Here is a 23992-nt window from a genome sequence, read left to right on the forward strand (position 1 = left end):
GTGTGTGTGTGTGTGTGTGTGTGTGTGTGTGTGTGTGTGTGTGTGTGTGTATATAATGGAATATTACTCAGCCATCAAAAAGAATGAAATAATGCTATGTGCAGCAACATGCATGGACCTAGAGATTATCATATTAAGTGAAGTAAGTCAGAAAGAGAAAGACAAATACCATATGACATAACATATGTGGAATCTAAAATATGACACAAATGAACTTTTATGAAACAGAAACAGACTCATAGAGAACAGACTTGTGGTTGCCAAGGGGGAGGGGGATGGAGAAGGGAAGGACTGGGAATGTGGTATTAGCAGATGTAAACTATTATCTATAGAATGGATAAACCACTAGGTCCTACTGTATAGCACAGGGAACTATATTCAATATTCTGTGATAAACCAGAATGGAAAAGAATATGAAAAAGAATATATATGCATGACTGAGTCACTTTGCTGTACAGCAGAAATTAACACAACATTGTAAATCAACTATATTTCAATTTTAAAAAGTATCCATTTGGGGAATAAATAAAAAAGAATAGGTAAATCTAAGCTATGATGATAGAAATCAGAGCAGTGCGGCCTTTGAGCAGAGTATAAAGGAAAGAAGGAACTGACTGCAACGGGATATGAAGGAACTTTTATGAGTTAATACAGATGCTTTGCATTTTGATTGTAATAGTGATTACATAGGTCTATATATTTGCCAAAACAAACAAAAATTTAAACTAAGAAAATAAAATAAGTCTAGTTTCTAATATTCCATATCAAGTCTATCTCCTTGTTCCCAGGAAGTATAGTCTATTGAGTCTTCCAGAGACTCTTTATTTTGACTATTTAGTAATGGGATATTGAGGAAAATATCCTAGGGCCCATTACGATGGGTTGGGCTACCCATTCTGCATAATTTGGTTCTTCTCTGCCCCACATGTATACTCTTCATCACTTTCATAACACCTAGCCTCAATCTATCTCTTGCTCTACAGATATGTCCAGAAGTAAATCACAATTAAAAAGTGAAACCTTGTTCCTCTGTTATATTCGAGTGCTATGTGTAGCCCATCTACCTCTTATGACCTCTATCTACTGGGCTATTTCTAGGTAGAACACTAGGTCTTACACTAGCTCAGAGACTGCCTCTTGGAATCTGCTGCACGGCATGTAGACTAGCTCCTTTAACAGGAAATACCAAAATAAAAAACAAAACAAGCAAACAAACACATACTACTATTCATGATCTTTACATTTTTAAAGACTTCTTAAATCAACTCATAGCCCAGACAAAACCTTTATTTGATAATCAGGAGGAAGGAATATGCTAAAGTTGTAAGAGCACTAAAAACTAAAACCTATATTCCAGTCAGAGTCTTTATAAATAACTAAGTTTCTAACCATAGAGCAGTCAACTAACCCTACTGGGCTCCAGTTTCTCACTTATAAAGGTATCAGCCTCTGTGATACCTAAGGCTTCCTTTGTCTCTAAGAGTCTATGCTTACAGATGATGTTTCAATTTACATATTTAGAAAGCTGGGTTATGTCCTAAAGATTTTCTTTTTGTCTCTTTTTCAGGTTTTCTGTTTGTTTTGTTGTTGTTGTTGTTGTTGGTTTGCTTGTTAAGATTGGAGCTAAGAAATCAGTTTTGTTAATAAACAGGCATGGTAACTGAGTCAAAATAGGTAACAACCAAAAAAACCCCAAAAAAGCAGCATTAGAAACCCCATTCTATCTACTCACCATCAAAGACTGCTTCACTAGCACATTGTGGCCAATGCAGGAAAACCCTAAGGTACCTAAGACAGTTTAAGCCTCAATGGCTGAGTTATGAAGACTTGGTTAGTCAGTCCAGATATAGAAACAGTAGGTCAAATACCTACCAGTGAGACCTGGATAGTGCGGCCAGCACTTATTTGGCAGGTAATGAGGCACTTCTCTGAGACTGATCTGGGCAGAGTGACCCACTGCCAGAGTGGCCAGAAAGCCATGTGTTGGCTACCTGAGGATCACTGCTTCAAGTCCAGCCCAACAAGTGGCTATTCTTATTCAGAAAAGAAATAGAAATCTGAGTTCAGGTATTTGTTCCAGGGGAGAGACAGCAGAGTTTTAATCCAAGCAGCTGTCTTGGATGAACACTGTCTCTGTGTGTCTTAGAACAAGGGGAGAATTTCTACAGGAAGGGACATGGCTGAACTTTGAAGAAGAGGGCTGAGGGTCTTCTTTGGATTATAAAGGATCTCCTGGGACAAGGATGGTTGTGCATACGTTTTGCCTCATGCAGGGCTGAGTTCATCCTGATGGAGAACAAGGCATCCCTAAGAGACACTTCAGCACCAAAAGCTTTGCTAAAAGATGTTCATAAAGACATCCTGACATCCTTGTTTTCTGTGTTTGCACTCAGGTTTCTCCTTCTAAAACTTCTTCCTCTGTTTTTCCACTAGTAAAATTCAGTTTTCTGCACAGTCTTGATTCTTTGTCACTGACTTTGAATAAAAATAAATCAAGCCAATTTCACGTAAGTCAAGCTGGTTAAAATCGTCCTGGAAGATACTGACTTTTGTTTAGGGTTAGAGGCTGACAGAGCACAAGAGTCAAAATGTAACTAAAGATGCTGCCTAGCTCTATTAAATCATTCTTATCCCCAGATTCATAGTAACACCCTCTCAAGGACAACAGTTCTTTAATACATTCAATGTGTGTGACTTCTTAGACTGAACACCAAGTTTGTTTACCAGAAGCACTGGGGGGAAATAAAACGCTCCCATATCAAACAGAAATAAAATAAAATTTAAAAATAAAATACAGGCTGCACACACATCTCAAAAAGGCCAAAGCACCATCTAAATCAATAGCTTTTAATCTCTGTGCTTAATTATGAGTCCCAAAGTCAAACATCAGCTTCTAAATGATTCTAAGAATCTTCAAATACTCTTCTAGGACTCAAATCCCAGAGTCCAAGGGCATCAAGAAGTCACAGATACATTTATATCACTATAAAACAACACATGAAATCCTGATGGACTAGAACGTTACCAACTATTGCCACACCTATCCCCCATTCAACTTCTTCACCATGGGGAGGCACAGAATGAAGAGGCAGCGAATTGCCACTGTGATTCTCTGGGTTCTCTAATGGTAGGAAGCAAATTTTAAGGAAAAAGAAAAGAAAAGGAAAGAGAGAAGAGAAAATAAAAGAAAGGGAAAGGGAAAAAGGAAAGGAAAGGGAAAAGAAAGAAAGAGACAGAAGGAGAGAAGGAAGGGAAAAAAGGCAGGAAGGAAGGAAAGAAAGAAGGAAAAGAAGGAGAGAAACAGTGAGACAGCAAGGAAAAAAAGTCCAAAACAACCAATCCTTTTAAAAAGGGAATCAGAACAGATGTCAATTTGCTTTTGCTTTTAATATTTCTTTCAACTAGGCTATGCCCAATGGCATGTAACTGCACCGTGGTATAAGTTTTAATAGAAAATGCATTACCTTAATTTCTGTTTTAATAATATCTTAATAATTATTAAATAGGAGTCAACATTCCTCTTAGAGAGGGAAACTTTATTTAGGCAAATACTTCGAAAGGGCCCTAGGAGTACATGTGAGCCTGAATAGTGGCAAGAGCCCAGATAACAAAGAACAAGGTAACTGCCCTGCGTGAGATAAGAATCGTAACTTGCGGGGCGGAACACCCCTGGGAAGAAGCGAGCTGGGAGAATGGAAGCAGGGGAGCCAGGAAATGGTGCCAGGCACTGTGTTAAGTGAAACTGACAGACCAACCCTCCCACATGCTCACCCTGCTCCCACCCACCACACACACAATCTTTCCACACTTGTGACACTGTGGTACAGAACAGAGACAGTGTGTGTGGAATCCAAAGACCAGAGCTAGAATTAATTGTAGGAACTAAACTTCCTCCAGACCCACAGAAATCTTGGTAAGACCTTTGCCACCCATGGAACGGTGTGTGGTGGGGCACAGGGGATCATGCTAATCTTATCTTGATGTCAGGAGGCTGGACATTGCCGGTCAACTCCTGAGTTACACCGGTGACCAGCCTCTTGCTGTTACAAGGGGTTACCCTCAATACCAAGTGCCCCAAGTAATTACCAACTATCTTTGTACTTTGCTGCCTTTAAAACACAGATTCAAATTCTTCTTCTCCAAGAGAACTTCTCACCTTCTTTTCTTTTGGATCACTACCCCACCTTGGGAATCAGCCAAATTATTGTCAATACCTTGTACAAAAATTGCTCTTGGGGGGGAGGCAAGGTGGTCTATATCCTCTAGATAACTTCTGCACTTTGCTGCACTTCAGCAAATAACGAAGGAGGCTAATTTCTGCTTTGGCCCCTTCCCGCCTCTTCTTTCATTCCCATCTTCCTATTAGGGGAATAACATCTTCTCCATTCTCTAGAAGGATTGATCAATGCCTAGCACAGTGCCAGGCACATAGTGGGTAATTTTGATTAATTAAATTTAATTAAATTATAAAATCACAGATCAGCACAAATGATTACATGAGGCAGTTAAGGAAATGCTATAGAAATATTTTATTATTACTGTCATTACTTTCATCATTATAAGAGAAATAAACTACTTTGGCAGCGGAGAAACTTCTATTTATTTACCTCTGGACCATCTTTGCCTGCTCGTAGCCAAATTGCTACTGCCAGGATTGAGGCACCACATAGCTGCAGAAAAAAGAAAAAAATGTTAGAGTACGCCCAAGATAAACTACAACTCTAATTCCACACACCTCTAGCCATCTGGTAACAATGGTTTATCATTAATTCTACCATTACAACCTAAAAGACATAAATGAGGCACATTTATGTGTAGATAATTGCTAAAATGTTCTGTTGTAATTGGAAAGTTTGATAAGAATAATCTGTTTTCCATCCACTACAGGGGAGGGGAAAGATGGTTTTCCACGTTTCAACTCTTAACTGCGTTTCTGCTAGATTTTAACATACAAAAGATAAGTAATAACAGTTTAAAGACAAAATATCCTTATTGGGCCTCTGGGTTTGTCTTTGAGAAGCTGTCTTAGACCATAAAGGAAGGGAATAACTGATTAATCACCAAACGTTCCTTCAAGATTCAAGAAGTCGGGATGTAGAGGGAACAGCAGAACATTTGACAACATTTGCTGTTAAGCAACAAGGGTTTACGACACTTTTTGTACCCAAATAAGCTCTTTTAAAAATAAGCTCTTTTAGGTAGTAAAGAGAAGAGGAACAATGAGGAACAGTATTTAAAGTCTTAAATTCCTTTAATGACTTTACCAGATTATTTAATTTGGACCAAGACCAACACATAAAATGTGAAACACATTTTACTTTAATGCAAGAAAAAACCTTGTCTTTCAGCTTTGTTTTTGTTTTGTTTTGTTTTTTAAGGTATAGATGTTGTGGCCTCAAAAAATAAAAAAACCAAAGATCTATTATTAGATAGAGATGTTGAGAACAAGCTTGGTAACATACCAGACACAGCAGTAGACTTTGGAGGAGTTTCTAGACTATTCTGGCCTTAGGGTTCTCTGACAGAGAAATACCTGAGTCCTCCAAACCCCATGACTTTGTAGTATCGTTGCTTTCATGTATGGTTGGGCCATATGCCCAAAACCCCCAAACAGCGGTTTCACTTAACGGCTTCTCATTACGTTTGCTTTGGGAGTAGAGTCGGGGCTTTTGTGAAAGGAATAGGGAGTGCAAACAGCAGCTGAACCTATGCTCCCTAAAAGATCTCAAAATTCATCTAGGTTCAAGCCCTTTATTTCAGATTAAAGAAACTGGAATCCCAAATGATAACAACGGTCACATGGTGAAAATCCAGCAGCACTCCTAACCTAGCCCCACCCTTACTACATGCTTCAACTCCTGCAAAACAACAAATGCAATGGAAAACCAAAGCTTTTTACCAAAGAGCTCTTTGCCAAATCACCAAATCACCTATACAACTTAAGTATCTTATAGGTGTGCACACGCACACACTATAAACTGCAGATCTTTGAATAAACAGCTTTAGAGCCTGAAAACTCTCCTTATTTCTTTCCCTCTTTTCCACTAAATCCTAATTTCATTTGCAGATGGAGATAAGTGCTCATTTTAGTGGTTCTTTGTTAATAAATAAACCTGCAAGAATTTATATCAAATGATAATGAGACCCTCTGTGATTTTCAGTAATTTTATAACAGTTGGATTTTTTGTTTTTCCAATTTGTTCACTGATATTTTTCTTTCTCTTTTTTTCTCCTTTCATAGGTAGATTTACATTGTTTGTCTTAATAGTCACTCTGGCTTTCAGGTTTAAATGAAAATAACATTATCTGAATAGCTATTATGATTAGCATCTTAATCTGATGTTTTTATAAAACTATCGATGAGAATATTTTAAGAAATGTATCATAATTTGCTAATTAAATTAATTAAAAGTAATTGGTTTTCTATCAAGAACAATCAGTGTAGAGCCATGATTGATACTAACCTGTTTTATCCCAATTGTTATAAGATTGATCATCATAATTGTTCTTTGAGTCCTTTCTCCAGTTTGGCTTTAAGGGTTTGCCCCTGATCTTTTTATAATGTTTTAAATAATTTGGAGTATGAATTAAGAAATAAGCATCTAGGTATGTCCTTCTTTCTGTTGATAAAGTTGTACAAGGAAATTAGTTGATGTGTTAGGCCCCCAGGTTAGGGGGTTAGGTTAGGTCCCCAGCCATCAGTGGACACTGCAGAACTTACTAGGCCTACTCCCCACTACCCCTTTCTGGTTTCTCTTTGAAGAAAGTCACTGTTGTTGCCATTCAGCTCTCATGGGACATCCTTCTTTTTATGAAATTAGGATGCAGTTGGTCTGAGCCAGCATTCTAAGAAATTACGCAATTGATGTTTGCTTATGAATATGCTATGGACTGAATTATGTGCCCCTAAATTCATATGTTGAAACCCTAACCCCCAATGTGGCTGTATTTAGAGATAAGTACCCAAAGTGGAGGCCAGACTCAGGGTGAGCATCTCCCTCCAGCCCCACAGATTCCTTGCCCCACGAGGCCAGAGGAGGATAAGAGTAGGACTAAAATACTATCACACCAGATTCCAATATTTTTAAATTAAAAATCAATACGATTGTTGGAATTGGGAAAACAGCATTAATTGAATTATTATTGTGTGTCAGTCCTTGGTCACAGGCTTTCATAAAGTATCTTAGTTAATCTTCACCATTGACCCTGCTGCGTAAAATTACCATCCTCGTTTAACAAGTGCAGAGACTGAGGCAAAGAAAAATCAAGGAACATGTTCCAGGCCACAAAGCAATGTAGATTCAGGATTTGAATCTCAGTCTGCCTGTTTCTTCAAAATCAACTTTCCAACATTCTTCTAATTTATGATAGAAAAATTTCTGTCTTATCATAATTCTTGCCATTTTATTTCTTCCTCTGTTTCAAAATCCAAATTGGAATTTATTCATCACTGCAGAGTGGTTTCATACTCCTGACTCATAAAAAAGCCTGTACAATGATGGCTGAAATGTCTGTTTCTTAAACATTTACTTAGCATTATTCTGAGTTCTTTATATGTATTAAACCATCTAAACTTCACAACAACCCATGAAGTAGATATTACTACTATCCCAATTTTACAGATAAGGAACTATAAAGCACAGAGAGGTTAACCAATTTCCCCAGGGCCACACAGCTGGTGGTGAAGGAGGTGAGGTTCAGCTCTTAGCCTCTGGGCTCCAGTGTCTTTGTCACTGTTTAAGTTCCAAGCTGACTGCATAGTGGCAGGCAACCACTGTATTTACAAAATTCACACATTTCATCCATAGTCAAGTCTATCTTGGGGGATTTCATCAATCAGAATGAAATATAATTGCACCTTATTTTTCAGTTATCCCATCTCATAGTTATGTCTGCTCTGCTTCAACTCTCTTCATTGCGCTCGGCACAACCAATCTAGCGTCCCAGGTACCATATAAAATACAACGATGACATTGAAATGCTGGTTCTTGAACTCTCTCAATTCCTGACTTCCTTCTGCTCTCTTCAAAACTCTTCACGGTTGGCTTCCTTCAGTTGCTAACACCTTTGGCTTTACAGCTTGTCTCCTTCTCACCTTCCCCCATTTGGGTTTGGTAATGTTACGTCACTCTGCTTTCCTTCATAAAGAGCCAGCCTTTCCACAGCTCTCTGCCTCTGGCAATGGTTCCACTGAATCTGTGGGCTAAAGGCCCTGTTTTCCATGCTTACCCAGATCCCTAAGACGCTCCAAGCATCCACAACACTCCCATGCCTGACTTATCTAAGAGGAGCATATGAAAATGTGGGCAGTTTATCTGTTTTGACACAAGACTCAGAGAAATAGGTTTTGCACCTATGATTTACCTATTATCTACCGCACCTCTAATTCACTCTAATTTGCATCAAACTCTAGCATGAGTGATTGGGAATGATTTTTACTTTCTCACGTTTTTCTTCAATTACTAATTCTAACAAATAGAAATCACTGCGTATTTATGTGGCATATCTCAAGTTCTCTCACAAAAGAAACTGGTATGTTTAGCTTAAATGACCGTATGCATACTTTAGAGATATTCCAACATCTGGCCCTACTTTGCAAAGGCTTAGTTTCTCTAAAGTTACACCAGAAAGAATTCATTTGAAAACATAAGGCCATGGATGTCTACAAGAAAACCACATCAGTGGGACCGTAAAATATTTGCTTAAGTAAACATCAGAAATGTGACAAATTGCTAATTTCCTATGAAGGATTATAAAATTCCAGCTGAGAACTCTGGGCTGGGAGTAGAGGGGAGAGTAGAAATAGGAATGGTTCCCTAACCTCACAGACTCCTGCTCTAACTTTTGAATGAAAATATGGATGTCACCTGTTGGCTGAGAAGTTATCATTGGTCTTTACAACTGTTGCTCTTACTCAAGATGTGTCATATAAAGATTATAGGTCCCTTCCCATCACTATGCTGATGGGAAGAACAAGGCCTTTTAAGGGAAGTCAGAAATATCGAACTGAAATCCGTAGCATCAGAAAGACTTCATTATCAGAAAAACAGAGATAACGGTAACCATAAAATAATCAGAGCTCTCCAGGAAAGCCGTAACAATGACTGGGTACAGTATTGTACAGATGTCTACAACTCACCTTGTACTCTTATATCAAATTTATAATCCTGAGCCTATAACATACCCCTTTCCTAGACTGTCTTTTTCATTTCAGTTTAAAATTCAGATCTGTTTCAAATTCCTATTAGCTACTGAATAGCTATTCATTAGCTATTTAATGAAATACTGACCTCTGATGTATTTAAAACAGCCATCAACACTTTGTATGCTGTTTTTATACAACATGGATATATTTTGACTATTTCATAATTTGAGGATTGCGACTAGTTTGAAGACATTGAGACGTTATTAAAGTAGAAGCCATGCATTTATTAGCATATTTATATTTTGGTTTGTTTAAATGGCCCATATATATTCTGCATCATACAGAGACAATGGTTGCAACTTTTTAGAAACAGATATCAAGACTTCTTGGAGAAATGCTGATTCCAGGTCTGGGGCAGGAAATAGGGAAGTGAGCCTGGAACATCTTATCATCCCAAATAGTGAAGAAGTTATCAAAGTTATTAGGGTCACATCAAAAGGACTCAGGAGCCAACTTGAAGACTCTCCCACTGGCCAAAAATGGAATAAATTGCACATCAACGAGGATAAGAACTGTGATGGTATTTAAATCTATTATTTCATAAGGATATTTAAAGAAATACTTGCTTATCACCATTGTATGATACCAGAAAATAAACTCATCATTTTGAAATCTGTTGAGTAAAGAGTAAGAAACAGGGCTTCTCTGGTGGCGCAGTGGTTGAGAGTCCGCCTGCCAATGCAGGGGACACGGGTTCGTGCCCCGGTCCGGGAAGATCCCACACGCCGTGGAGCGGCTGGGCCCGTGAGCCATGGCCACTGAGCCTGCGCGTCCGGAGCCTGTGCTCCACAACGGGAGAGGCCACAACAGTGAGAGGCCTGAGTACCACAAAAAAAAAAAAGAGTAAGAAACATTTATGCTGCCTTTCTTAAAAAATAAAAACTGGGCACTACTGGTAACCAATTAGTAAATGCTAAATCTCTCCTTATTGAAAGTATTCCAGCTAGTAAAGGAAGAAAATGATAGAAATAGTATGTCACCAGTTTGAAACTCAGTGAACAGATGGGTTGAGGTTCTTAAGCATCAATAGCTACTAACATCACAAAAAGTGAGATGGTCAGACAGTATACACCTCTTGATGAAAGAACAAAATATCACTTATAAGCTAGTTGTGCCCCATCCCCCGAAATAATATCCTGAATCTTATCAAACTGCCAAGTGCAACTACTAAGTTAGAGATAGCACAGAAGACAAGGGAACATGTTAAACTATACCGTGGGTATGCAAATAGCAAAATCCAGATCACAGAAAATGCAACAGGACAAACCAAACACACAAGTACATAAAACTTCCAGGGTGGGGGAAAGATGAAGATGGATGGAGAATCTAAAGATGAAAGTTGACATAAAAGATATATCAACCAATCAATCACAGTCGTGGACCTTGTTTGTATTCGGATTCAAAGAGGAACGTTTGTGAGGCAATTGGAAATTTGAACCCTGGATAGACACTTGATAATCAGTTTTAAAATTCTTATTAAGTTTTTAGTGTGATGACATCGTGGGTACATTTTCTCAAAAAAGAATTATTTGTCTTTTAGAAATATACACTAAAGTATTTACAGATGAAATAGTATATCCAGGATTTGCTTCAAAATAATATGGGGTGGGGAAAGTGGATGAGAATATGGACCGGGAAAGATTGGCCATGGTTTCATGGCTTTTGGGGGCTGGATGACGGGGTTGATTTTCCTTTTCTATTTTGTGAATGTTTGAGGTTCTCCACAATAAAAAGTTAAAAGCAAAACCAACCAAAGTACATAGGAATTTCTTTGTTTATATTGTAATCTCAATGTTTAACCAATTTTAAATATTTCAAGGGAAGAAATTTATCAGAACAAACTTTTAAAATCTGGCATATATTCATGAGCTTCATTTAGTATTTGCAAAAGCAGCCCATTTTTCTAAGGAAAAGAGGAAGTACGAAGAACAAACTTTTCTTATTTTATTCATTTATAGTCTCACTTACTTACTTTACCCATATATATCACTTGTACTCATTAGGGCTACTGACATTGAATGGAAAGTCATTCTAGACAATAAGACTATATTCATCTATTTAAGTTTAGCTAGGTACATCATTATTTTAACAGGACAGAAATTTACCAACATGTAGATACCAGCTGCCTGTTTACTAAAGATAACCAGGTAAAAAACAAAACCAGAACTTTCTCCTGCTTATACTGCATAAGCCATTTTTTAATCCAGTACACAAAATAATTTTTTCATTTAAGTATTTTGGGCTATTTCTATTGACTTACTTTTGAACAATCTTTAATTGCATCATTTATATTACAAATGATAACATCAATTTTCCAACATCCCAACATCCAACATCCCTTAACCACTTTGCCTTTCCATATTTCAGTTTTCAACTTTCCAATGTTAGATTTTGCTTATCAATTTATTTGTTATTTCTTATGTCTACAGACTTTCAAGAGAAACATAAGAGCTGGCTAAAACACAAACCCTGTTGATTAAAAGATGGGGCAATGACACATCAAAATACTAACTTTAAACTTCTGATACAAAACTAGTGCCTTAGTTTAATCTTTCCATGATTAAGTAACTTTACTGTTTCTCTTTAAAGTTTAGCATGACCATTGTTTCTTCTTTGGATCTCTGAAAATGATCCTCTTCTCACGTCTTTCTCATCACACCCCACCATTCACCTGTTTCAAACCCATATGTAAAGGTTAGAATTTAGGAGCTAGGCTCCAAATGGAATCAAATCAGATTTTTCCCACAGGGTCCTTAAACTAGGGAGGCCTGAATGATATACAACTAAGAATTGTCTTTTAGTTAAGGGGTATTTTTTTCCCTCTGTGATTGTTTTGTAACAATATCAAAACATTTATGAAATGTTTACCCCCACAGAACCCGAAGTGCACTTTTTTGAGTCATTGGCTCATTTTCAATTACTGAAATAACCAAAGAAAGAACAAACACATCCAAACAAGTAAATGGAAAATACACTCTCCTCCTCTTCTGTTTCTCTAGTGCAGAGTCTGTTCTCATTTATGATATTTATGATATCAAGATCCCCTTTCTTGCATAAAATTGATCGTTACAAGAAAAACACTCACCCAGGACACGAAGTTGAAGATAAACATAGAATATTTTATACAGACACTCACACCTGCCATGTCGGAAAAGGATCAGGAATCCAGATGCTGTGAGTTTAACCGTTCCTTCTAGGATTGTTCTGCAATGGCTCTGGAATAATTTGCCTGCAGAGATTTCTTTGTTCACGGCCTCAGAGCAGAAATAGAAAGCAAAGAAGTTGGGGCTGGGGGGTGGAGGGTGGATAATCCAGTTATTAAAGTGGATTAAAAAGTAACACACACAGTTAAATATCACAAGGTCTATCTCTAGGCAGGTGTGTTCTTTTGCTTGTCGTGGCCCCTAGGGTACTGGGCCAGAATATTTATGATGCTTTCTCCAAAACTGCCTTCTGTAAAGTAAACAGATACCAAGTTAAGGGAGTGGTGCTAGAGCAGGGAGAGAAGGGCACAGCCATACAGGCTGTTGATTTCAGATACCACAACCTGACTTCCCCTGCCTCTATTTCAACTACAGGGAAACAAGATTGTTTTGCCCTGAGATAAAGGGACATTGTGTCTCAACTCATTTTTGCACTGTCTTTTCTCAAGAGTGCAAAATTTCTTCTAGATACAACAAAATGCATTTAGAAATCTGCAAAGTCTGAAGGCTTAAGACACAGCAACCTTTCATCCTTAACCCCAGAATGGTGGGAACAACCATGGACCTGCCTTTCAGAGCTTCTAAATTTATTTCAAAACAGTTCCATGGAGCTGCCTTCAAGGCAGTGCAGCTGGGGGAAGTGGGGAGGGAGAGGTTGCCCTCTCCATCACAAGACCATTTAGTTTTTATCTTTATTTCTTTATGATGTAAAAGGGAAAAAATTCTCAGGAGTTACTCTCTGACTGTCCCTATTGTGTTCATTTTCTAACATGTAGCCATTCTGAGAGCTCAGTTTGTTTTTAAGGTGGGCCCTCTACTCTTCCTCTGACAAATTGTAGCTAACAACACTCCTCTCCACTAATTCAGTTTCTGGATTCCCTGGTCCTCTTGGACAAAAAATTCAGAATGAGAAGGTGGTCATAGTTCAGTGACCACAGGTTGTACAATTTGTTTTTCGTGCTAATAGAAGGCAGCTGGCACAGGTAAAGGCAAAATTCCCTGACCTAATCAGGGAGGTGTAGACTGCTTTTCTGTAAACAGTTTGGGTCATGCTACTTTCCACGTCCTGCCTCTAAAAGGGAGCTCTTTTCCCCCAAATAAAAGAAACGTATACTTCAAAAATTGTTAGGGAAAATAATTCTTTAAAATCTTTGTGAAGCTCTATACAATAAGCAAGCATGGACTTCTTAAAAATTTGATTAGTTAAAAGAATATTTTTCTAATTTTCACTGACAAAGGTGTCTTTGAAACAATCCCATTACCTGACTATTAAACATAATATATTTTTAATGTACTAGTGACAATAATATCTAGTGTTAAGACCAAATTTAGGATTAGTTCAAAATAATGGCTTAATATTTAAATAATCACTAAAGAGAGATTGGTGCTCTATGCTGTTTCCTCCTAGAAAATGGAAATCATTTCACGAACTTCTACTGAGACATTCATGTATATAGGATTATCCATGGCTGAAAGAAGAGAGTTTTTGCTTAAATGAAGAAACAAATGGATTTATAGACCTAGAAGTGATTATTTATAGTTTAGAGATAAAATGAAAAGAAATATATAGATTATAATGCTGTTTTGTTGACAAGAATATATTGAGTACATAGCAAAGTCCAGTTTGGAACAGATTTTTTGTAGATGCTGAATCTCCTTAAGAAGAATATAGTCTTTAGCTAAATCATCATCGAACCCTAAAACATAAAAATCGATGGATGTGCTTTCACAGCAAAATTACTCTGTGTAATGGAACACCCAGTCCAATTCAACTCTATACGAAACAGTTCACTCCTCTAAGCTCCTATCTCAGTAAATTTTATAATCACACAACATTTACCCAAGCTAAATGCTGCAGAGTCATTTTGTATTCCTCTTTCTTTGTGGCCTTATGTCCAATCACTTCCCGGAGTGTGTTGAGCTCCTACATTTCCTTCAAACCTGTTTCTTCCATCTCATCCTTTTGCTTTTCAGCTTTTTATCACCTCTTACTTGAGCCATTTCAATAGAATCATAATTAGTTTTCTTGCCAACATTTTCCCCCTCCTATCCGTCTTAGCGCTCCAGAATTTTCTCTTTTCTTTCTGTAATTCCCTTTATAAAATACTTATTGATCGTGTAATTCCCCTGATTAAAAACCAATCTAAGGATGGTTTCCTATTACCTAAAGGATAAATTCAGACTCCATAGAATGGCACTTAAAGCACATGGCAAACAGGCCTCTACTCATTTCCCAGAACTTTCTCCTGTTCTTCTCTCCCACTCTTCCACTCTTAGATTCCATAACCACAAAATTATTTCATAGGCCTAGAATATACCTGGGGCTTTTATGCCTCTGTGCCTGTTGTTCCTTCTTCCTGGACTATCCTTTCCCACTTTCTCTACTTAGTGAATTATTGCAACCACCCCTTGGTGCTCAGCTCAAATGGCATCTCACCTGTGGAAGCGTCCCCTTCTTTATCCACTGCCCCTACTCTGGGCAGACCTCCTTGCTTCTCAATCCTTATGCCCATTACAATTTGAACAAAGCTTTAGTCTAAAATTGCCATCCTTTACAACACTGATTTTTGTGTCCACCCTCTGATTTTTTAATACATGAAAGGCCAAGATCCTGACTTACTTATCTCTATACCCACAGCAGCTGGCATTGAAGATAAACAGATGTGTGATTACAGCCAAGATTTCTAGAAAGTTCAACTGAGATTCCCTCATGGATTCCCAAGCAACTACCAACGTGTTTCCTCTCCTCACAATAAAAGTCAGTTATTGGGTAAAGAAAAATATTTCCTTTATTTTGGGACTTGTCAGCACCTTAACTTGCAAATGTTTAAGAAGGTGACAAAGTACATAGCAATTCCCAAATGCATGTGACCCGAGAACATATTTCTGAAAGACATCTACATGGATCAGTGCTATAGCACTTACTTATAGAAACACTGATCTAGACAAGCCCACACATTTTATACATGAGAAAAGTGTATCCCAGAGACACTGAGTAGCCCAAGCTCACAAAGCTGGTTAGTGGCAGAGCTCTTTCTATAAATGAGGTCTCATGATGATCAGATCGGTATTCTGTCCACTTGCATCAACTATCTCTTGGGTTAAGTAGTGTGACTGTAAGATGAGTCAGTTACCACCTTAGATCATGAGAAATTGTCATATAACATAGTTAACAGTGAAGGTAAGGGGGTAGGGCAGGGCTAGAGAGTGTAAGCAATAACTCTTAGGCCCAGTAAAAAAGGCCACGTCTGGAAGGAGAGGCAATGAAGAGTGGGATATCACAAGAAACAATAACTGAAGGAAAGCGCAGAAGGTAAGTCTCAATAATTTTAGATAAAGTTTTCCTAATGCTGCCATCATGTCAATTATTATCACACACAGTGAATGCACAGGGCAGAGCAGGATGAGGATTCAAATCTGATTAATCATGAAAACTCTCCACGAGGCAGTCATATTAAACTAGGTTTTGATAGCAGTATGGGGGACCCTGGCACAGAAAAAAGACAGAGAGAGATTCTCTGTGCTCAGAGTAGAGGAAAGGGCATGAATAGAACCGTCAGATACCCTATGTAAAATATGGCATTTTCTCTAGGTCATCAAGCAAATCAGGCCCACATTTGGGGCTTGAACCAGAAAACAGGCATTGATAGGAGGTTCATATTTTTATCACTAAAACATGTTTCCCTCTACAAGATATGCCCAATAATTCATTCAACAAATGTTTTGAATGCCTTCTATGTCCCGTGCATGATACTAGGAACTGGTAATACTGCAGTTAACAAAATAAGATAAAAACCCCTGCCTTCACGGAGGAGATATATATATATATATATATATATATATAAAATATATATATATATATATATATATATATATATACACACACATATATATTAGGTAACTAGATTTTGGAAACAAAAGTATAAAAAGGAAGTTATCTTCTCATTATAATGTGAACAAAAACAGATGTTCTTTGTTATTATTAAAAAATAAATTAGCATATTCAGATCACTTGCTATTTAGTCATTCTTTCAACAAATATTTATTGATTACCTACTATATTCTGAGCCCTGGGGATATGGCAGTAAACAGCAACACAGAAATAACTCCTGATCTCTTGAAGTTTACATTCCAGAAAGGAAGATAACTTCCTCTTTGTATTTTTGCTTCGAAAATCTAGTTACCCAATATATTTGTCAGTGGAGTGTGTACTGAAAAACCAAACCATGTGTTTTAGAGAAAAGATTACATTCTCTTTCATCTTATATATTCTCCCATTATCACCATCACTCTATACTAAAGGGGCTTTTTTATGGCATTGTGAATATTCAATTCATTTTCTCAAAGGCTGGTAGCAGGAGCAAGAAAAATGACGCTGAAGTTTCTCTTCCCTATGACTGTGCTTAGGTGTGGGTATGTGGGTGCATGAGGTCATGACGTCATGCATTCTAAGCAGAGTGAAGAGAAAGTTACGGTACTCTTTAGCATTTCTCAATTTCAAAAATCTTTTTTCTTATTTTAGGAAAATTGAGGTTGCTCATTTGTGGATTTTATGATCCCTTTTACAGGAGCAGAAGCTTGGCGTTTGTCCTCCAGTCCGATTCCAGCATTCCTGAGACCAACATTCCTCTTACGCTTTCATTTGAACACAATGCTCTATGCTTCCTATCCTGTGTGCTTATGGAGCCTGGCTCATAAAAACCTTCTGCATATTCCCACTGGGAATGGGAAGCATCTGGTATGAGAATGATCCATCTCCTGCTTTGCAGGACATTTTGAAACCACCATATCTACTTGCAGTATTAATTCCAGCTCAGAAAAGAACGTGCTTGGAATTGTCATTGTGAAATAGCAATATGGTGTTTATAAAGAATGGGTACTGATATTCTTCCTCTTTTTATAGATACTTTTATTCTAAAATATACACGATTTTTACCTGGACATCAAGTTAATAACCAATAAAGGTCATATAAAGAAAAACATGAAAGTATGTATAAGAGAATAGACTCTGGATCACCAAAATCTCTTGTTAAGTGTTTATAAGTAAAGATTGAGGCACAATGGTGCAGTAATTAAAAATGTGTATTCTGACCATGATGGATTAGAGATGCTCATGAATTCTTATTAGCCTCACTGCCATGTTTATACTCCTTGTATATTTGCAACAGTTACAGCAAAATGAAAAAGTGGCCAGCTTCTGGGTGGGGTCCAGGGTCTGGTCCTTAACTTGGCAGCCCTCTAAGCTCAGCTTTGCCAGCCTTTCCTCAAGTATCTCACAGGAGCCAGAATGTCAATTTCTTAGTTTATCATGAGAAATGCACACATCAAGCCACCCAGCATAATATAAAAGCAGATCAGAAAATCCTCTACCATAAAGAAAACAGACTCATAGATATAGAGAACAAACTAGTGCTTATCAGTGGGTAGAGGGAAGGGGGAGAGGCAGTAGAGGGGTAAGGGATTAAGAAGGACAAACTACTATACATAAAATAAATAAGCTACAAGGACATATTGTACAGCACAGGGAATATAGCCAATAGTTTACAATAACTATAAATGGAATATGACTTTTAAAACTTGTGAATCACCTGAAACATATTATATTGTACATCAACTATACCTCAATTTAAAAAGTTTAAAAAATAATAATAAAAAGAAAGAAAATCCTCTTCCTATAAGAAAACAGCACTGAAGCAGAGCATACGGAGATGGTTGCTTGGTGGAGGGAGTAGATGGTAAATTCAGTAAAGGAGGTAGTAGATACATTGATAGGCTGCTGGTGAGTATAGAACCATCCCAGGAATCCAAAAGCTAAACCCTCCAGAAGATGCTCTTCTCCCTCAATATGGCTGTGACACACCACCTTATTCTTTCTCCCCCAGGTTGCTTTCCCTGTACTCTCTTCAGTCCATGCCCCCTCTTGTGATCATAGTCTAACCCTAGATAAGAGGACATCAAAATTCACTAGGTATTCATTTACCAAACTGTAATTACAGTTCAGTCCTGCTTCCAAGATTGCCTTTTCATTGCATTTTAAATATTTCCAAAATACTTCACTTAAACATGACTGCTTTCTTGATGCATTCCTATAGATTTTACTAGTTGATTTCTTGGGGGTCAATCTTATTGTCCTTCTCTCCAAATTGGGATGTGTGCCCTTGTACAGACAATGATATTCAACAAGAGAATGAAGGATACAAAACAGAGCTTTGTAATCACCAGCCCAGAATCACTGGATTCTCCATTTTTGTGCTGAATATTGGCCTGGTTGTTTGCTTTTAAATGTAAAGTTTAAATGCCAACCTGCTTTCCCGTGAGTTCTTTCTGAATCAGACTTTGTTTGGTCAGCTCACAAGGTACACATTGGCTGCCAGCATGATTAGGCTCTGGGGTAACAGTGATTAAGAGGTAGGGAAGTAAGTGGAGGCCACCAACACAGAATTTAAAAAGAAAAAAAAAAAAATAGAATAGGGTGGGGGTATTTAATGCTTGTATCGGACACCAGATTCTCATACTAAAGGAGCCAAGAATGTGACACAGAATCTAACACAGGCTTCTCCCATGACTGGTCAGGAAAAACATAGACATTTTACTCATAATGCTAATTAGGATCTCACAAGTGATTAATTCCAAATTATAAAGGTTTATTCAACCTCACAGAGTGGGAATGAATTGCATGGCTATTCTGGTTCCCAGGAGAAAATAAAACAACAGGAAGTCACTATAAAAGGTCATTTATCAGGAAATCCCAAACTTCCATTTTATACCTTTACAAGAAGCGACAAAATGTACCCCAAATAAACTCAGGTAGAAAAGAACTCAGGCTCTGGTTTGAATTTTTTTTAAGCACAGAGAGTCCTATTTAGATTTTCCTTGAGCACTTGGAAGGCCTCTCTTAACGCGAGAAGGCAGAAGAAACAGATATCGCAGGAAGCCTGTGGTCTAACACTTAGACCATCATTCCTGAAACAAAGAGGGTCTGGCTGCATTTCCCTCACTGTCAACCCATATGAATGCATCACCCTAATTTCAATCCATATGAAATGAAAGTACACTCTCCAGATGCAATCTTTAAAGATACAATATCCAAATGGAATTTTTCTAGAAACCGGGCACGGAATACACCATTTCTCCTAGAAATCTCCTCTAGCTCCTTTCTTCATTTATACTCAGGCATTAATGTATCCTTCCCTGAACTTCCAAGTAATTCTCTTATTTATTAACAATGTGATTGATTCAGAAAATGCTTCAGCCATAGACCAACCATGTGAGGAGGTCAGAACATTTTTAAATAAGCTACTCTTGGGGTCATCAAGTGCCTATGGGTAGAACAAAACCAAGGGATTGTTTTTCTTTACATGGAGTCATATTGACCTCTAATTTTGCCTACACTAATCATTAAACCTTTAGGAAATATTTCAAGGGAAAACATACTGATTTTTTTAAATTGTGGAAAGAACCCAAACCTTTTCTGCATGCTAATATATTTATACAAGTTCATGTTGAAGCTTCATTGAGCCAAAGAATTCCTGTAAGTGCTCTGCTCTCTTTCCTCTTCACTCTTCATGCTTTCTTGAATACATGAGTGTGAAGAGGTATTGTTAAGCCGAAAATATTGGCCTAGCCAAGTCCCCCACAAAGGAATGTGCAAATCTGGGAACACATTCCAGGATTTCTAGCTACCAGTACAGGGCCTGAAGTATAAGGAGTACCAGCCAGAAATATCAAGTTTCTCGAGAATCAGTGCGTCTCAGCCAATCCCCTGAAGAGCCTTCTGAGAAGGAAATAGTTCATAAAGCAATTCTCTGTGCAGCAAGAGATTTACTTTAAATTTAAATAATAGTAATAGATATCACTTTAATCTCTCTTTAATAGATATCTCTTTAGTAGATATTTAAGAGATTTCCCAGGCTTTGAACCCTCTAATGGATTCCCATCACAATTAAAATGAAATCCAAAGCCACACAAGATGGGCCCTTGGCTGCCTCACTGACCTCGTTTCCAACTACTTTCTCCCTCACTCATGCTGCTCCAGCCACAGTGGACTCCATGCCGGCCCTTGGACTTGCCAAGTGTACTCCCAGCTCAGGGGCCTTTCCATCTCCTCTCCCCCCTGTGGAATTCTCTTCATCTGCAGATGGCTTCATCCACAGAGGAGATGGCTCATCCTCTCCACTCCCTGTATTATATGTTCATTTGTCTGTTTGTCTTACTGTCAGTTTCCTTTTGGAGTGTAAACTTCAGGAGATCAGGAACAATTTCTGTATTGTTCATTACTTATCCCTGGGGCTCAGAATGTAGTAGGTGTTTGGTAAATATTTGTTGAATGAATGACTAAACAGCAAGTTATCTGAATAACTAATTTATTTTTTAATAATAACAAAGAGCATCTGTTGTGTTCACCATTACATTCTCACTGCCTAGCACAGTGACTGGCCAATTATAATCTCCATACGTGCTGGGATACAGCACTGCGAAAGAAAAATGAGGCTGCTTGTATGGACCTTATATTCCACCAAACAAACAAATACACAAATAAATATGCAAGAAAACACCAGGGAGAGAAAAATGGCAGGATCCTGTGCTACAGAGTGACCAAGGGAACTACTTATTTCACAGGAGATGGAATGCTTAAGGAGGTGACACTTAAGCTGGGTCCTGCACCTGGGTCAAATCGTGAAGAAACACTGAACAAGCCCAAATCAAGGGCATTCTACAAAATAACTGGCCTAAATCAATTAAAATGTTAAGATCATGAAAGTTAGGGAGAGACTAAGGAATTAACCCCTATTCAAGAGAGGCTAGGGCTTCCCTGGTGGTGCAGTGGTTGAGAGTCCACCTGCCGATGCGGGGGACGCGGGTTCGTGCCCCGGTCCGGGAAGATCCCACATGCTGCAGAGAGGCTGGGCCTGTGAGCCATGGCCGCTGAGCCTGCGTGTCCGGAGCCTGTGCTCCACAACGGGAGAGGCCGCAACAGTGAGAGGCCCGCGTACCGCAAAAAAAAAAAAAAAAAAGAGAGAAGCTAAAGAGACATGGCAACTTGGTGAAATGCATGACCCTGAATCGGATCCTTTGCTGTATAAAAGATGCTACTGACCAAATTAGTGAATGTGAATGGGGTCTCTGAGCAAGGATGTATAGAGATTCTTGATATTGTTCTTGTAACTTTCCTGCAGGTTTGAAATTATTTAGAATAAAAATAAACGGCCTCTGTGGGGGGAAAAATTGAGGCACAGAAAAGTTAAATAACTTTCCCAAGGTCCCATAATATGTGATAAAGCCTGGATGTGAACCCAGGCGGTCTAGCTCCCAACTAGGTGTCTTCAACCATGTTGCTTCTATAAAATAGAGTATATTAGCATAATGCCTCAGGCAAAGTAAGCTCTCAAGCAATATCTATCACTATTAAAAATTAATATACTGTAAACAAACAAATAAGCTGAGTCCTGCATGATAAGAGGACACAAGCCATGCTAGGAGCTAGGGTAAGAGAATGCCAGACAAAGGTAACAGAGCGTACAAAGGCCCTAAGGTGAGCACAAACTTGGCGTGTTGGAGAAAAAAGTCTGGTGTGTAGGTAGCATCAAAAGTTATGGGGAGCAGGGTTTGAGATGAGATCAGAGGCAGTTCTTCAGGTCAGACGCTGCAGAGAGTTGTAAGCCAGGAGAAAAAGAATGTGATGTATTTGCGTGTTATTGGAAGTGTAGGCAAGTTTTATGGGCTGAATTATACCCCCCCAAATGCATATGGTAAAACCCTTACCCTCATTGCCTCAGAATGTGACTATGTTAGTGACATCAGCAAGATGTCAGAGTAGGGGGCCCTGGACCATCCTTCTGCCCACAAACACACCAAATAAGCAATAGTTCACAAATTCCTTTTATGAGGCATCTAGAAACTAAGTGAAAGGCTCCTAAACACTGGGTGACCATGAAAACAGATTTACTGAAACCAGTAAAGGAGTTCAGGATATCCTCTTCCCGGAGTCCCTTCCCCTGGTGCAGTGTCACATGGTCAGAAAGAGACCTCCTGGCTCCTGACTTCTCCCCTTCTACCAGGGGAGGCGAGGGGTTGGTCTGCCTATCCTGTGCTCCTCCCCAGAAGTTTGACCTCAGTCCTGTCAGTCTTGGAGGCTAGATGGGTCTACCATAGCCTAACAGCCTGAAGGAAAATGGAAACAGCAGCGTGGGATCACAGACACATCATAGCCCTACCTCCTGCTCAGCACAGAGTGTGTGGATGAAAAAGCCCCGCCCTCAGCTTCCGCCAGGGAGGGAAAGAGTACAGCCATGTGTACAGCACCCCTACTTTTCTGAGGGGGCTCCCCCGGGGACTGACCTCTGCCCTGCCTGACTTGGAGTTATACAACTTAATAACAAAAAAACTAATAACCTAATTTAAAAATGGGCTAAGGTATGAATAGAAGAAGACATACAAATTGCCAACAAGCATACAAAGAAATGCTTATGGTCACTAAGATAGGGACATGCACATCAAAACCACAATGAGCTATCACCTCACACTTGTACGGATGGCTATTATCAAAAAAAACAGGCGCTTCCCTGGTGGCGCAGTGGTTGAGAGTCCGCCTGCCGATGCAGGGGACACGGGCTCGTGTCCCGGTCTGGGAGGATCCCACATGCCGCGGAGCGGCTGGGCCCGTGAGCCGTGGCCACTGAGCCTGTGCGTCCGGAGCCTGTGCTCTGCAATGGGAGAGGCCACAGCAGTGAGAGGCCCGCGTACCGCAAAAAACAAAAACAAACAAACAAACAAAACAACAGGTGTTGGTGAGGATGTGGAGAAATTGGAACCCTTGCACACTGTAAACAGGTATGGAGAAAGGTACAGCCACCATGGAAAATGGTATTGGGTTCCTCAAAAAATTAAAGATAGAACTACCATATAACCAGCAATCCCACTTCTAGGTGCATATCCAAGTGGACTGAAATCAGGATTTCACTGAGATATCTTCACTCCTATGCTCACTGGAGCACAATTCACAATAGCCAGGATGCACAAACAACCTAAATTTTGATCACCAGATGAATAAATAAAGAAAATGTGGTATAAGCATAAAATGAAATACTAGTCTTAAAAAAAGAAAGAAATTGTGCAATATGGGACAACATGGATGAACTTTGAGGACATTTAGCTAAGTGAAGTAAGCTAGACAAAGGAAGACAAGTACTGCATGACTCCACTTACATGAGTTACCTAAAACAGTCACATTCATAAAATCAAAACCAGGAACTGGGGGCGGGGCGGGGAGGAGGGGATGGGGAGTTATATATTAACAGGCATAAAGTTTCAGTAAAGATAAATAAGCTATAGAGATCTGCTTTACAATATTGTACATTCATTCAATAATAAGGTATTGTACACTTAAATTTCATTAAGAGAATAGATCTCAGGTTAAGTGTTCTTACCACAATAAAACAGAAAGAAAGAAAGAAAGAAAGAGAGAGAGAGGGAGGGAGGGAGGGAGGAAGAAGGAAGGAAGGAAGGGAAAGAAAGAAGGGAAAAAAAGAAGAATGTGGCTATATTTGGTCATACCTCTTTAAAGAGGTAGTTAAGGTAAAATGAG

General features: G+C 38.8%; 1 protein-coding gene across 1 annotated transcript in view; it reads right to left on the reverse strand.

The window, feature by feature from the left end:
- The window catches only part of TSPAN8 (tetraspanin 8), a 24324-nt gene extending 16101 nt beyond the window's left edge, over positions 1 to 8223 (reverse strand). The window contains exons 1-2 of the mRNA XM_027108212.1: positions 8096 to 8223; positions 4608 to 4719 (exon numbers count right to left, since the gene is read on the reverse strand). Coding sequence (XP_026964013.1) covers positions 4608 to 4719; positions 8096 to 8223 — 240 coding nt within the window. The remainder of the gene's footprint in view (positions 1 to 4607; positions 4720 to 8095) is intronic.
- Positions 8224 to 23992: the final 15769 nt, after the last annotated feature.

This window comes from Aethalodelphis obliquidens, unplaced genomic scaffold, assembly GCF_003676395.1.
Source record: "Aethalodelphis obliquidens isolate GAN/ISIS:26980383/991018 unplaced genomic scaffold, ASM367639v1 scaffold8, whole genome shotgun sequence".
NCBI classification, from domain to species: domain Eukaryota; kingdom Metazoa; phylum Chordata; class Mammalia; order Artiodactyla; family Delphinidae; genus Aethalodelphis; species Aethalodelphis obliquidens.